The sequence below is a fragment of the Globicephala melas genome, chromosome 1, assembly GCF_963455315.2.
Source record: "Globicephala melas chromosome 1, mGloMel1.2, whole genome shotgun sequence".
NCBI classification, from domain to species: Eukaryota; Metazoa; Chordata; class Mammalia; order Artiodactyla; family Delphinidae; genus Globicephala; species Globicephala melas.
Window position 1 is genome coordinate 71618080 of NC_083314.1, and position 13635 is coordinate 71631714.

The 13635-nt window shown below is 47.3% G+C and overlaps 1 protein-coding gene across 1 annotated transcript; it reads left to right on the top strand.

Moving 5' to 3' along the window:
• Nucleotides 1-881: 881 nt before the first annotated feature.
• Nucleotides 882-12000, top strand: CD244 (CD244 molecule). The gene is given in 9 exon segments (XM_060290578.2): nucleotides 882-887; nucleotides 2138-2336; nucleotides 2396-2701; nucleotides 4149-4256; nucleotides 4700-4767; nucleotides 6926-6979; nucleotides 9250-9315; nucleotides 10733-10789; nucleotides 11868-12000. Coding segments are annotated over 9 exon segments (945 nt in total). The 3' UTR covers nucleotides 11949-12000.
• Nucleotides 12001-13635: the final 1635 nt, after the last annotated feature.

A 13635-nucleotide genomic window follows, 5' to 3' on the forward strand; every position in this document is an offset into this window, starting at 1 on the left:
ACCAGGGAAGTCCTTGGCCTATTTCTTGTTCACCCTTACTCTTAGTGTGTAGACCTTTATGGTACAAACCCCAAATCTGCTGGATTTTAGGTATACCCACTTCCTTTCAAGAGGTTCCTGAACTCCATGTTCTCTTAGTTCCTTGAGCTTATTGTAAGCTCTGCTTAGCTTCTCAGCATTTCAGATGCTTTTTATGGACTCAGAAGATGCCTCCAAGGAGCAGCAGTCAAAAATTCTGGTTTCACCTCTCTGAGTTTCCTTCTTCCAGATCTTGGCCCTATAACTTTATGCTGCTTTATTAGCTCTCTGATGCCATTAACAACATACTTTTTTACTTTGCCCATTTTTTCTAGTTATTCTCAGTGGGAGCATTGGTTAGCATGTCTTAATCTGGTCTTCCATGATCCGAATTAGAATTCTTTAGATGATTATGTATCTCAACCTTAAATGTATGCTGTGGCATGAAAGCATGTTCTATTTCCAGATCACAAATTCTCTGGAGTCAGGAACCATATCTTACACATGAAGAGGCCCTGCCTTTTCAGGGCCCTCATTACAGTGGGGACTCAGTAAGGACTCAATAATTGGTGATGACAGTTCATGTCCTTTTTGTAGGTTTAGTAATTATTTTTCTGTTCACCTTTGTTCTCAACATCTTTAGGCAGTGCTAGGACCTCAAGAGACAAAGTCACAGAGATGTATATCACAGCCTCTGCTTTTGGCTTGGTAAAAAGCAGAGCCAGTCCAAATCATGGGACTATGAGTAGGAACCTCATGTGTTTTACTCTTAGGAGTGTCAAATCAGAGGAACATATTATATTAACCAGATAGTAATTACGAGTCCTTTAGTTATTTACTTAGTCTCCTGAGAAAATGCTGACATGAAGGTATGGTTAGGAGTGAGTGTATTTATAATGCACATGGACATCTAAAGATCTCTCTCCATCGCTCTCTTCTCAATGTCCTCCATTTTAACAGATCTGTTTGTATAACTATCTCCTTCTTCTATTCTCTCCTCCAAATTCTCCCTGACCCTTTTCAACCTGCCCAGACAGACCTTTACATTTCTAGCATCCACTGGGCCATGCCACATAGCTTCCTTGCCAAAAATGGCTACAGGGATTTCCACTTGTTTTCACTGATTGCACTGGAGTACTCTAGGGTAGGCAACGACAAGCAGCTCTATGTCACATTCTCACGGTCATTAGCCTCCATAATGGTCCTTAGAGAGGGATGTGCTAGGATATGCCTTGGTAATGTAGTTTTATTTTTCTCTATTTGTTTTCTATGGAGCAATCCTGTGGATACTTTCTAGTAACTAAAAAATTGGCAAACACTCATGAATAAAGACCACAATCTTATGTGCAAAGTGCTACAAGAAAGGATTATGAATCTAGTTCTATGAGGACGGAGGATGGAGGAGGGAGCCATTAGTTCAGCTTGGAGGGTTAGTCTTATTAGGTCTGGCCATTAAGACTTTCCAGCAGTCACTGATGGCCACTGTTGGTTGCCTCAGCACTGCAGGGAAGGAGTGGCATCATATATGATATTTATAACATCGTGGTTAAGAATTCGTCCTCTAAAGCCAAATTGACTGGATTTTAAGCTCATCTTTCTCACGTGTAACTTGGGCCAATTACTTTTAAGTTCTTTCTAACTCAGTTTCCTAACCTGTAAAATGGGGATAAGACTCTTTTAGGGTCATTGTAAAGTGAAATAGTAAAAATATGTAAAGTGTTTAAAATCTATCTGTCCCATAATAAGAACTCAGGAGATTTTAGCTATTATTACTGGTGTGTGGGCCCTTCAGGCACAGAGCATGGAGGGAGGGGAGGCAGATAAGGGAGATACACTTTCAGGTTCTCTTAGACTTTGGGCTCCTCATATGCATTTCCATCCTCTTGGTTTAAGGGAGGTCACATCCAACAACCCACAATGCTCAGGCTTGAAATTTTCTTTCCACCTCCAGCCTGGGTTCTCTTTCCTATAATCCCTAGGTTCTGCTGATCATGTGGTTGGAATCTCGGGAGAGTCTGTCTGGTTACGGTCCCCCAGCATACAGATAAGGACATACTCTGTTATATGGAAGATGAAGCCATACTCAAATTCAAGCTGTTATTTCATATACTCTTGGAAGAATGTTTCCAGCCAGAGCGATGTAGGGAAGAGTTTGAATTGGACTTCAAATCATTTCAACAATAGACTGAGCTTTATAAGAGAAAACTTAACTCTTCTCATCATGGCAGCTCAGCAGCAGGACAGTGGCCTCTACCTCCTGGAGGTCACTGAAGACACTGGGAAGGTTTGGAGACATCAGTTCCAGGTTTCTGTATTTGGTGAGTCCTCAGGACAGCTCATACTGCACCTCTGACTCCTGCAGGGCTTGTATTTCCAGCACCTTTCTGATCAACATCTCTGCTTCCAGATCGTGTTGAGAAGCCCCAGCTGGTGGAGAGGTGGAAGGTCCTGGACAGGGGGATGTGCCAAGTGACTCTGTCCTGCTCAGTCTCCAGAGGCGGTGATGTGAGCTATGCTTGGTATAAAGGGACTGAGCTGATTCAGACACCCAGGAACCTCACCAAACTGGAGGAGCAGATTGATGTCAGTGGTTTGCACACATACACCTGCAATGTCAGCAACCCTGTCAGCTGGGCAAACCACACCCTCCAACTCACACAGGGCTGTCTGAATGCCTACTCGAGTAAGTGGAGCTCTTTGCGTTGTAACAGGGGCTGAAGGTGTGGGACCCCACAGCCAGGCTCATGTGCAAAGGAGGCTTGGCTCTGAGATCCCTTGGCTGCCTCCCCCAGGGCTTTGCAGTCCTTCCCCAGGGAGGTCCTGGCCTCTAGGCACACAGTTTCCATAAAGTCAGGGCTGTCTTTGTCTGGGAAGAATTTTATCCCAATAAAGAATCTCCTTCTGGGAGATGTGCATTTCTCCTTCATGTAGGGAATGCTTACTTGTTTGGTGAGTCGCAGCCCTGCCATGATTCTGATCATCACTTCCTTTCTCTGAGAGACTGATGGAGATCTACTTTCTCCTCCTGAGTGATAACTCCCCCAAACCATATAGCTCCCCAAGAGGTAACTATGCTGTATACAGTACTCTGAGTCATAGGGTCATCAGGATGATCTTGGGGGTAGCTAGAAGAGTTCTTGGGTTGTTTTTGCTTATGCACATCCTAAGAGTTACCCCGAGTTAAGTGTACACCACTATTGATTAGGTAAACAAAGAATGACTGTGCCATCAGCATGGGCATGATGGGAAAAAACAACCCACAGTTCCCATACTTAAGGAACTTATAATCAAATGGGGCAACACACTAAGCATTCATGGGCAAAAAAGAAACAAGCAAGCTGAAGTAATGTGGAGTGACAAGGACACTGGAGTTTGGTTCATGCCAGCCATGGCTTCATCATTCACTAGCTCTGTGAACAGAGGCTGATGCATTACCTCTCTGAGCCTCAATTTTTCTTTTGGGTAAAATGGGGATGATAATAATAAGTACCTCACAGGATTGTTGTTAAGGTTAAATGAGATAATGTTTGTAAAGAGCCTAGTCAGCTGGCATCTGGAACTTTAATTCATTTCCCTTCTCCCCATGTTGGCTGGGTTATATAAGAGGCTACACGTGTGACACAAATGTTAAGGTTTGAATGAAGAGCAGTGAAAGCAAGAATAGCAGAAGGTGAAATGGAAGACTTGCCTGGCACATAGTAGGTGTGCAACAAATGTTTGTTGAGTTCAAAACAAAAGAGTGAATGGATTAACATTTGCTGTGCCAGATGTTTTACATATATTAGACTGCGTAATTAACCCCCATGTGTAGATAACATTATCTCCTTTCTGTAAGTGACAAAACAGAGGCTCAGAGAGTTTAATTAAGGAAGTTGCCCCAGGGCACAGAGGTTATAGATTTAGAATCGAACCTGGCCTCTGAGATACTAATACCCAGACTCTTAGCATCACTCAGGGGAGGTCACCCAATTGAGAAGAGAGATGACTTTGATGGTGAATTCACAGGGTGCGAGGAGACCAGCCATTTGAGAGAGGAGTGTGGGTTTTGAGGCAGTCCCTGCAGCAGACAGGCGGAAAGGGAGAACAGAGAGGGCTTAGCACTCAGGCCTGGTGCCTTCCATATCCCTCAGATTTCATCTTTCTGTCCACTTTGGTGAGCATCATGATTCTCCTAACGGCATTGTTCCTGGGTGCCCTCACCTGCTTCTATGTGCGGAGGTGGAAGAGGAAGCAGTCACGTAAGTGGGGGGTTCCTAGGAGGTGTGTTGCCTGATTTGTCATCCCCAGTGGCATGTGCCTGGGAGCACAGTACCTGCTTTTCCTTGGGGGCATTGAGGTATGTGTGTGTGTGCTTGGGGGAGGGGAAGCAGTGGCTGCTGGGCCCTCTCTCCCAGGCCACGCCTTCTGGGGTGGCTGCTGGATGTTTACAGTCTGATCCCCAATGTGCAGATTTACCTGCACTCTGCCTGGCCTGACGGAATAGGTATGTCAGGGCAGGTTGCTGCCACTGTGCATTTCCGGTATCCTAGGAAGAGCACTAATCTGCCTCCTTTCTAGAACTTTTCTCAAGGTCTTGGTCATCTGGGATGGAGGGAGGATTTCCAGAAGCAGAAGCCTGGACAGGACGCCCTCTGGAGGTCTCTGCAGCTCTTTTCTTTGCTTCTTTGCTTTCCTCTCACAGAGACCAGACCAGAGGAATTTCTGACGATCTACGAAGATGTCAACAACGTGCAAACCAGGAGAAATCAAGTACGGCACCCTAGGGGCTGGGGTTTCTCTCAACTAGTCTGGGAGATGCTCTTGGGAGAATGACCATCCAGAGCAGGGGGTCCAAGAGGACCAGACAATTGTCCTCAGTCCTCCCCATCTGTCTTTTCTCCGACAGCCTCCTAGCTCTGGCCGTGGAGGAAAAGAGGAAAACGAGGGGGCCTGGGTGCAGAAAAAATGAAGGAGGCAGAAGGGGCATCTAGGTGCAGCATCGCACCTGTTGGGAAGGGATGGCCCCCTGGTGTCCTCATTTCTGTCCTGTCTTACCAGCCAGGCTCAGCCCCATGAAGAGTCCAACCTTCTTGTATTTTGCGTCTGACCACAAATTCTCGTGTCCCTGCAAGTCCGAGTTTACTTTTGCGGGTCCCTTGATCGTTGCCCAGGCTGAGAAGGAGGCCAGCCTGAGCAGCCAAAGCACAGCGGTTTCACAGATGCCTCAGTGGTCTGTGCTCACAATGCTTTGGGAGGAAGAGGCCCGGGTCTGGCTGAGGTGCTAGAGAGAGTAACCAGGTTAGCACAAAGGTTAGTTCCTCTGCGAACCTCTCTGGCCAGTCAGTCTCTGCAGGTAGTGGCCAACTCTGCCTGTCATCCAGGGGTGTCGAAGAGGAGGAAACTGCAGGGGGGCTGCAGGGGCCCTCCTGCTGTTCTGCCCCTGAGCAGGGCAGGATGTGTGACAGGCCTCGGGGAAAGGCAGTGCCCAGCTGAGATGCCAGGTGGGAAGGGTGATGGGCGTGGGGAGGAAGGGCCCTCTTCCCACCCCTATTCCTGGTGCTTCACCTGCGGGGGCGAGGCAGGAATTCACAGCAGTGGGACTCTTGCTTGTCACAGGTGTGAGGCCCTGTGAGACCTCATAGAACAGAGAAGCAGCTTCCCAAATGTCTGGGCTCAGTGGGAATTAGGAATCAGTGTGGCTTCCCTGGCCTGTTTCCTTGCCCCACCCATGGAATATTTTGGGACATGAAAAACAAAAGGAGACTTTGTTTCTCCCATCATTACTGGATGCTGGTACAAATTCCTGAGAGCAAGTGCATCTTCCTACAGCCACGGATGCCCAATTGCTCAGTAAGAATAACCTTTCTTCCCCAACAAAATGAAGGTGACTTCAGATTAAGTAAAACGGAGGAGAAGACAAAGGAAAATAACTACTCAGAGTAAAAGAGACCTCTTGGGGATTCAGGTCTGTTACTCTGCATCTGACTCAGGGCTTCCTCCCTCCGTGGCCACATCTCTCCATGGCCTGTCCCTACTCTCCCCAAGGTTCTGCTTGAAGGCCTAAATCTCAAGCTTCACGTGCTCTCGCTTTGGGCCCCAGCTCTGACCTTTCTGGAGACACTTCACTCAGGTCTGGGCAGAAGAGAAAAGCACAAACTCCTGTTTCTTGCCAGATGCCAGCGACTCCAGCCTCCACGGACGGTTCATGTTTCTCTGCTCCTCTTAGCGTCTTCCTGCTTCTGGGGAGTTCAGCTTCTTCCTTGTCTAATGGACTCTAATGGTCTCCATGGGCTCTCCCCTAGAGCCCCGCCTGGCAGTCTGTGTTCGGGGTCGAGCAGCATGAAATGCCTCCAACCCCAGTCTCCCGTGGGACAGGACTGAAGAGGGAAGCCGGAAGGGCATGTGCTCCCTGCCTTTGGCCTCGCTCCAGGGCTCCACCCAGCACCACCAGCACTGCTCAGAGGCTGGCTTGAGACCAAAGGCAAGCTGGCCACCAAAGCTGGATCTAGAGAGGGGGCTTTAGAACATTTAGAGTGCCTGAATTTGTGTCCTTATAGGTACGACTCAGATTAGAGCCCCACCCAAAGCTCTGCCCGTTATCAGTAGTTATGTTGCAAATTTAGTCAGAAAGTCAGCAAAGGCAAGTTTCTAAGTTACTCAAGTAAAGCAAGTGACAGGAGACCCTTTGGGCAGGGTCACTCGATGCAATTCTTTCACACTTGGGAGGTTCCTCACTTCTGACACTAACTGCTGCACGGTGAGTCGCTCCTACTGTCTCTCCCTATCCTGAGATGCTCAAAGAACACCTCCCTCCCAGGTTCCCGGGAGCGCCTCTTCTTATGCTGTTTCTCCCCCACTCGATCCAAATTCAGACGGACACAGCTGTCTGCTCACGTTTCCATATGTCCTTTTACTATCTCTTGTGCAGGAGCAGAATTCCCCTGGAGAAGGGAGAAGCATCTACTCCATGATCCAGTCCCAGGTACCACTCTGGTTTCTCGAATCCATTCTGTACCTGTCCATGGGGTTTCCTAATGCCCCCTAGGCACTCACAACCTTGAATGGCAGAGTAAGACCTTGGTGCTCCTGGAGTCCGGAAGACAGCTTGGCCTCAGCTGCATTAAGTTGTTTGTAAAGATGAGTGTGATTCTGGAATGTCTCGACAGCGGAATAGAGCTGGAAAGTCTGATGCAGACATTCTTTTCTCTTCCATGCCTGGTAGCAAGTGTGGTCCAGATAAAGTCAGTGGGAGGAGGAAACTTGTCAGGGGACTCAACTTCTGTTTTCCCTCCCTGTTGCTTCCAATACTTGGGGGCCTTGCACTTGTTATTCCTGCCCTTGATTATACCTGTTTTCAGGAGAGAATGCATCTGTGTTGTTCTCTTTTATCTAATTATGACTTAACAATAGCATTTATTAAGCACTTAACATGTCTATTTTCTTATTGAATGTCACAAAACAACCTCATGAAGTAGGTCTAATAAAAACCCCATTTCGGGGACTTCCCTGGTGGCGTAGTGGTTACGAGTCCGCCTGCCAATGCAGGGGACACGGATTCGAGCCCTGGTCCAGGAAGATCCCACATGCCGCGGAGCAACTAAGCCCGTGCGCCACAACTACTGAGCCTGCGCTCTAGAGCCCATGAGCCACAACTACTGAGCCTGCATGCCACAACTACTGAAGCCAGTGTGCCTAGAACCCATGCTCCACAACAAGAGAAGCCACTGCAATGAGAAGTCCGTGCACCACAACGAAGAGTAGCTCCCGCTCGCCACAACTAGAGAAGGGCCGTGCGCAGCAACAAAGACCCAACAAAGCCAAAAATAAATAAATTAAAAAAAACCCCATTTCGTGGGTGAGGAAACAAACTCAGAGGTTAACTAACGTGCTCAAGGCCACATAGCTGTGTTGCGGCAAAGTTGAGCCAAAGTGTTTCCGAGTCTTCACTCCACCTCTACCTACTTCATCTCTAACATTCTGGGATTGTGGAAATTCACCCGTAAACTGGAGAAGGGGCCTGTACTGTAATATTGACTGCTAAAATGACTGTACTGATAACCCAGATGCGGAGGCATCTCTCGCAAAGGAAACACTGCCCCCTGGTGGTCAGTAATGATAATTTCTGATACAAATGACATTATTTTACCTATTTATTTTTTAAAGAATTAAGACTTGAAGCAGCAACCTCTTCAGCTTGGTGGCTAGGCTGCAGGGCAAAGAAAACTCTTGGGGAATGGTGATAAGCTTCAGAGGGAGATGAAGAAAAGAGGGAAGAGGAGAAGGGAAGGCAATGGAGGGGAGAGGAAGAGAGGAGAGAAATGGAAGAGAGGGAGGAAAGGAGGAAGGAAGGTGCCCGACCCCTCAGAGCCACTCTGGAATTCCCAAGCTGGGTGTTGCCTACTTCTACTCCCCTTAAGATAACGTGATTCACTGATAATGGGCCAAAGTCAAAGAGAGATGTAAGGGCCATTGATATCTGGCAGTTTTCTGGCTTTAGTCACATTGAATTCCAACAAGAGGAATTTAAATAAATGCAAGGAAGAAATCCTCTTAGACTGAGATGATGGTGAGAATGAGATTTCTCCTCTGGAGCATCTTAAAAAGAGGATGGTTACCTGCCTTGGAGGACACCTGGCTCAGGTCCAGAGAGGGAAGGCATGATGTCAAAGGGAGGCACTGAGGTGTTGAGGAAAGAACCTTGGAGAGTCGGGCTATTTACCCTTTTGGAGTCTCATCTGTAGAATGGGGCAAATTATGATTATTCCTATTTTGTAGGAGTGTTATAAGGGTTAGGGGAGAATGCATATACAGAATAAGCACTCAAAAAGTAGCAGCTGTCTTTTTTGTTTGTTTGTTTGTTTTGCCATACGCGGGCCTCTCACTCTTGTGGCCTCTCCCGTTGCGGAGCACAGGTTCCGGACACACAGGCTCAGCGGCCATGGCTCACGGGCACAGCCACTCCGCGGCATGTGGGATCTTCCCGGACCGGGGAACGAACCCGTGTCCCCTGCATTGGCAGGCAGACTCTCAACCACTGCGCCACCGGGGAAGCCCACAGCTAGCTTTAATAACAGAGCAGGACTACCTTTCAGGTTGTCTGACCTCCCAACTAGTCCAGGATTCTTTTCACTAACACTTAAACCTGCTGTCTGGGCAAGGTTGAAGGGGAGGAATGGAAGAGATAGATGCTTGCCTCCCCAGGGTTGTGTTGGATCTCTGCTTCTGAAATGGTTTTATTTCTTTTTTCTGTAGTCTTCTGCTTCCACATCACAAGATAACGCACATACATTGTATTCATTAGTACAGTCTTCCTGGAAGGTAAGTCTCCTCCGCAGGGTGCTCTTTATGCAGATACGTATTTTGCCTGTGCATATGCAGGCATGTGTTTGCAGAGGGTGTGTGTGTGTGTACTTTTGAGTGAGTTGTCTTCCACTGTGTGTATCTGAGTAGCTTGTGTTAAATGACTGTGTTTAAATGTTAATGGGTCAACTAGAAATGCCTTTCTGGTTCTGTCTGGAGAAAAAGAACAGCTCTGAGATTAGGAGAAGAGTGGATTCTATAGGAGTTTCTGTGGGAGGCAGAGGACCGTCAAAGACAGAAAGGAGGTGCTTTGTGCAGAAGGACCACAGAGTCCTCATTAGACCAACTGAGGCTATGGTGGGAGATAATGGAGTCATTTCCAAGGCAGGGGCATATAACCTGGAACTGGAGGAGTAGACTGGACCTAGAGAGAAACAGTGTTGACTTTCAGAGAATCAGACAAAGGTTCTGGCCAGTCACCTGCTGGTGGTGGTCTCCAGAACGAGGCAACCCATCACGGTCTCCTTGAATCCTTCTCCAAGCTGAGCTCGCAGCTGTTACATGTGCCTGGGACCACAAAGTGGGACATCCTAGTGCCCATGGTCATATTTCCACCTTGGGGGGTGGGGGGTGGGTGGGAAGAATGTTAATTCCAAGGCTGGAGTCACAGTATGAAGCCAAAACCTTACCATGGTAGTATGGGAAGTTTGGGATCTGCCAAACTGTGGAAGTGTTGAGTTCATGTGTGTCAGGATCCTGTGTTTGTGTCAAATGGGGGAGAGGTTTGGGAAGATTTTTAGACTTTTCACTCACCCTCCTTCTAATAAGTCATTAAATCAACTTGGATTCTACCATGAGAGGTATTTATATTTAAAGTATACACTAGAGTTTATGGACATATAGATGGTCACGGGCACCATGATCTCATGCTTTTGTATTAGGTTGTGAAGGCTGTGTAGACTACTGAAAGTGCTTCTGAGTTCCTGCACTGTCTCCAGTGTTTCACCATGTTCAGGGTATGTGCTAGGATTGGTACTTATGTATGTGCCAGAATTGTTTACACTAAGGTGTGTATGTATGCTGTGTGTTGAAACGATACACAGTTTGAGGCAGTATTTGTATTAGGTTTGTCTGAAGGGGGTGTGTGTGTGTGCTGGGAATGTGTGTATGTGTGGATTTTAGGGGTCTGTGGGTGTGGGATACTAAACTCTTTTGGTTCAGAAATGTCATATCATAGGCAAGTATGTACTGTGCCTTCTTTGGAAACCATAAACACCATTGTTTACTCCCGGGGTAGGAAATTCTATTCACTTCTGGCTGGGGACACTTCAGGGACTTTCTGGGCCCTGAGTCTCCTTTGGGACCTCTCACATCAGTTAGGAGTGGTACATTTCTTAACTTGAAGTTAAGCACTCTTTACCCTCTGAATTTCCAGTCTGGATCCAAGAAGACGAACCGCAACACTTCCGTCAATAAAACTATCTATGAAGAGGTAAGGAGCTCCTCTGAATGGGTTTAGTGCTCATAGCATAGCCTTGAACTCATACACGTGTGAAAAGTCATCCACAGAGTCTCAGGGTTGTAGGGACTTTAGGGATCTTCTAATCCAAATCTTCATTTTAGAGATGAAGAAACTGAAGCTCAAAGAGAGTGATGGTCTAACCCAAGATCATATCATATTTTGGAGTTTGACCCCTGTTGGGGAGATAGAGTTTTAAATTAGGGCTATCCCCAGGCTAGTTTCCCAGCTGTGTGCCACACACCGGACATCTCTCCTTTCTACGGGTATGTGTGTGTTGGGGAATGGGGAGCAGAGAAGGGAGGATAAATGAATTTAAATGATTTTCCCATTAGTAAGTAATTGAGAATCATTCCAGGATATAGGTGATCTTCAGCTGCTGCTGGGATGGACACTGCACGAAAGAGACCAACGAGCCCGGTGGCCGAAATGATTCCCATCAGGCCATTTAGGGAATGGAAAGTAGGGACTCAATGTTTATTGGAGGTTTATTGCATATATATATATATATATATATATGCCTGCCAGTGTCTTCATGTGAACTATCTTATTTAATCCTCACAGAATACTATGAGGTAGTATAATTATAGTTCCCATTTATACCCAGAGAATTTAAAGCATGGAGAGCACCCCACCCATCAGCCTCATTTAACACCTGAGCTTCCACCTGTGGCCTGATAAAGATGTTGCCCCTGGTCACAAGGGAGAAGGTAGAGGGGGGCCTGCTGGAATTTCTGGCACTTGAGCTGCGGCCCTACAGTAAAGCCAGCTGGACAGGCCAGGGCTGTAAAGGACACCATGTGGGCCAAGGCAATCTAGGTGGGTCACGAAGAGGGGTGGTGTGGTTAAAAAGCACTAGAAATGGAGCCAGAAGAACTGGATACAAGCCCCTCCTTTACTTCTTACTAGTAGTTGACCCTGAATTTTTTGCCGTACCCATGTGAGCTTCCTTTTCTTACGAATTATGAATCGGGATAATAATTCATGGCCCACAGGGTTGTTATAAGGATCTCTTGGTGGGAGGGTCTGAAGTTCTCCTTTTCTTCTGCAGGTGGGAAAGAGAGCACCCAAAGCTGAGAACCCGGCTCGACTGAGCCGCAGGGAGCTGGAGAACTTCTGTGTATATTCCTAGTTGCCGCAGCTGTTCTCATCTTCCTTACAGTCCAGCTTCTGTTGCAATGGATGACACCACATGACTCTCTGCAGAGCAGTTCCTAGTCTGGAGAGGATATGAGAGTTTGTGCATGGTCTATATTTTGTTTTGAAAAAATGACTGCTAACAGCCATTATAGGAGCAACGCTGTTAAATACTATCTCAACTCACAGACTGGACAAGAATGAGTAGAGATATTGGGTAGTTTCCAAAAACAGACTCAGCAATCCAAGTACTGGTAATCTTTCAAGTGCGATGTAAATGTATGGTGGTGTTATTATTAGCATTAAGATTCCCTTCCGCTGGTTTTCTAATCTATGACTTGTCTTCCTTCCTCCCTAATCAGGGATGACCACGTTTTTAGACCCTTCCCTTGCCCAGACCCATCTTCCAAAGAGGAAGGAAAGATAACGGGGATACAGAGGAAAAGAAACAGCCCCCTCTGTGAGGGTGGAATAACTAGCTGTGAGCCAGCTGGCAGGTTCTCCAAGGGGGCCATGCCTGGGCTTTGGTCACAAAAGGGTGTAGGCAGGAGCGAGGGTAGATGGTGCAAAGCAAGCCCATCTCTGAGTGGAAAAATCACGCAGAGCCCATGCCATCCTGATAACCTGGCAGTGGGACCAGCTCTGTCTACAGAACGAGGTTTGACTTACAAAAACACATTATTAGACATCTATTCCGGTCTCTTCACAGTTACAAACTATATTGTATTTAAGTTCTGAGTCCTGATGTTCCCCACGGCACATGCTGGAGGGAGGGCTCAGACAGCTGAGCAACTGGGAACCAGGCACCTTGCTGGGCCCCCCTGAGTCTTCAGGCCAGACCCTTCCACAAGGCTGTGGAGAGCAGGCTGAGACTCTGGCCAAGCCCAGGAAAGAGTAAACTGGAAGAGGGCCTACTCAGGGACCCCCAACAGGTGACACTGCATGGAGCCTGTTCTTCAATTGCCCCACTCTGTATATAAGGTATGAATTTAATATAGAACTGTGTTGTTATTTAGAGGCAGTCTAAATTTCTTTCCTGAATTAAATGTCTGGGTCTCCTCCCTATTCTGTACTTTTCTTCTCTATAGCAGCCAAAGGGCACACGTGGGCCATCAATAAACACGTCTGTTCAACTCCTGCTGGAGGGGAGTCTGGCTTCCTGGTAAGCTGTCAGTGTCTCCCCGCCTGTGTTCACACTGGAATCACAGATTCTAGGGTCCCCAGATCTCAGGACCACTTAGTCTTGGGGGATAAGCTACTTGTTCATGCCCCACCTGATCCCTCTCCTCTGCAGGTGTGTGGTCGGCCAGGCTAGCTTCTTCCTGGAGGCAAGTGTGGACAGACCATATCCTAGAGAAAGTGTCAAGGGTAAAACTTGGAAAATATATGCAAAAGGAAGGGCGGGGGGAGGAGCCGAGGCACCTATTCGGAGCTGAGCTGCTCTGTCAAGGAGTTTGGTGAGAAGAGGGAGTGGGAAATGATAGGGGTCACAGCAGGTCAGATGAATACCAGAGATGTGGACTGTTGCCTGCTGCTGGCCTTTCACATGTCCTGAGTTGCATAGCTCTTGAACCGGCCAGATTTGTTTAAGGAGCAGAATAGATCCTATGGGCCCAAGACCTTTTGGGATGCTCTATTCTGGAGTGTAATCACGTATATCATTATCATCTTACATGTCTTTG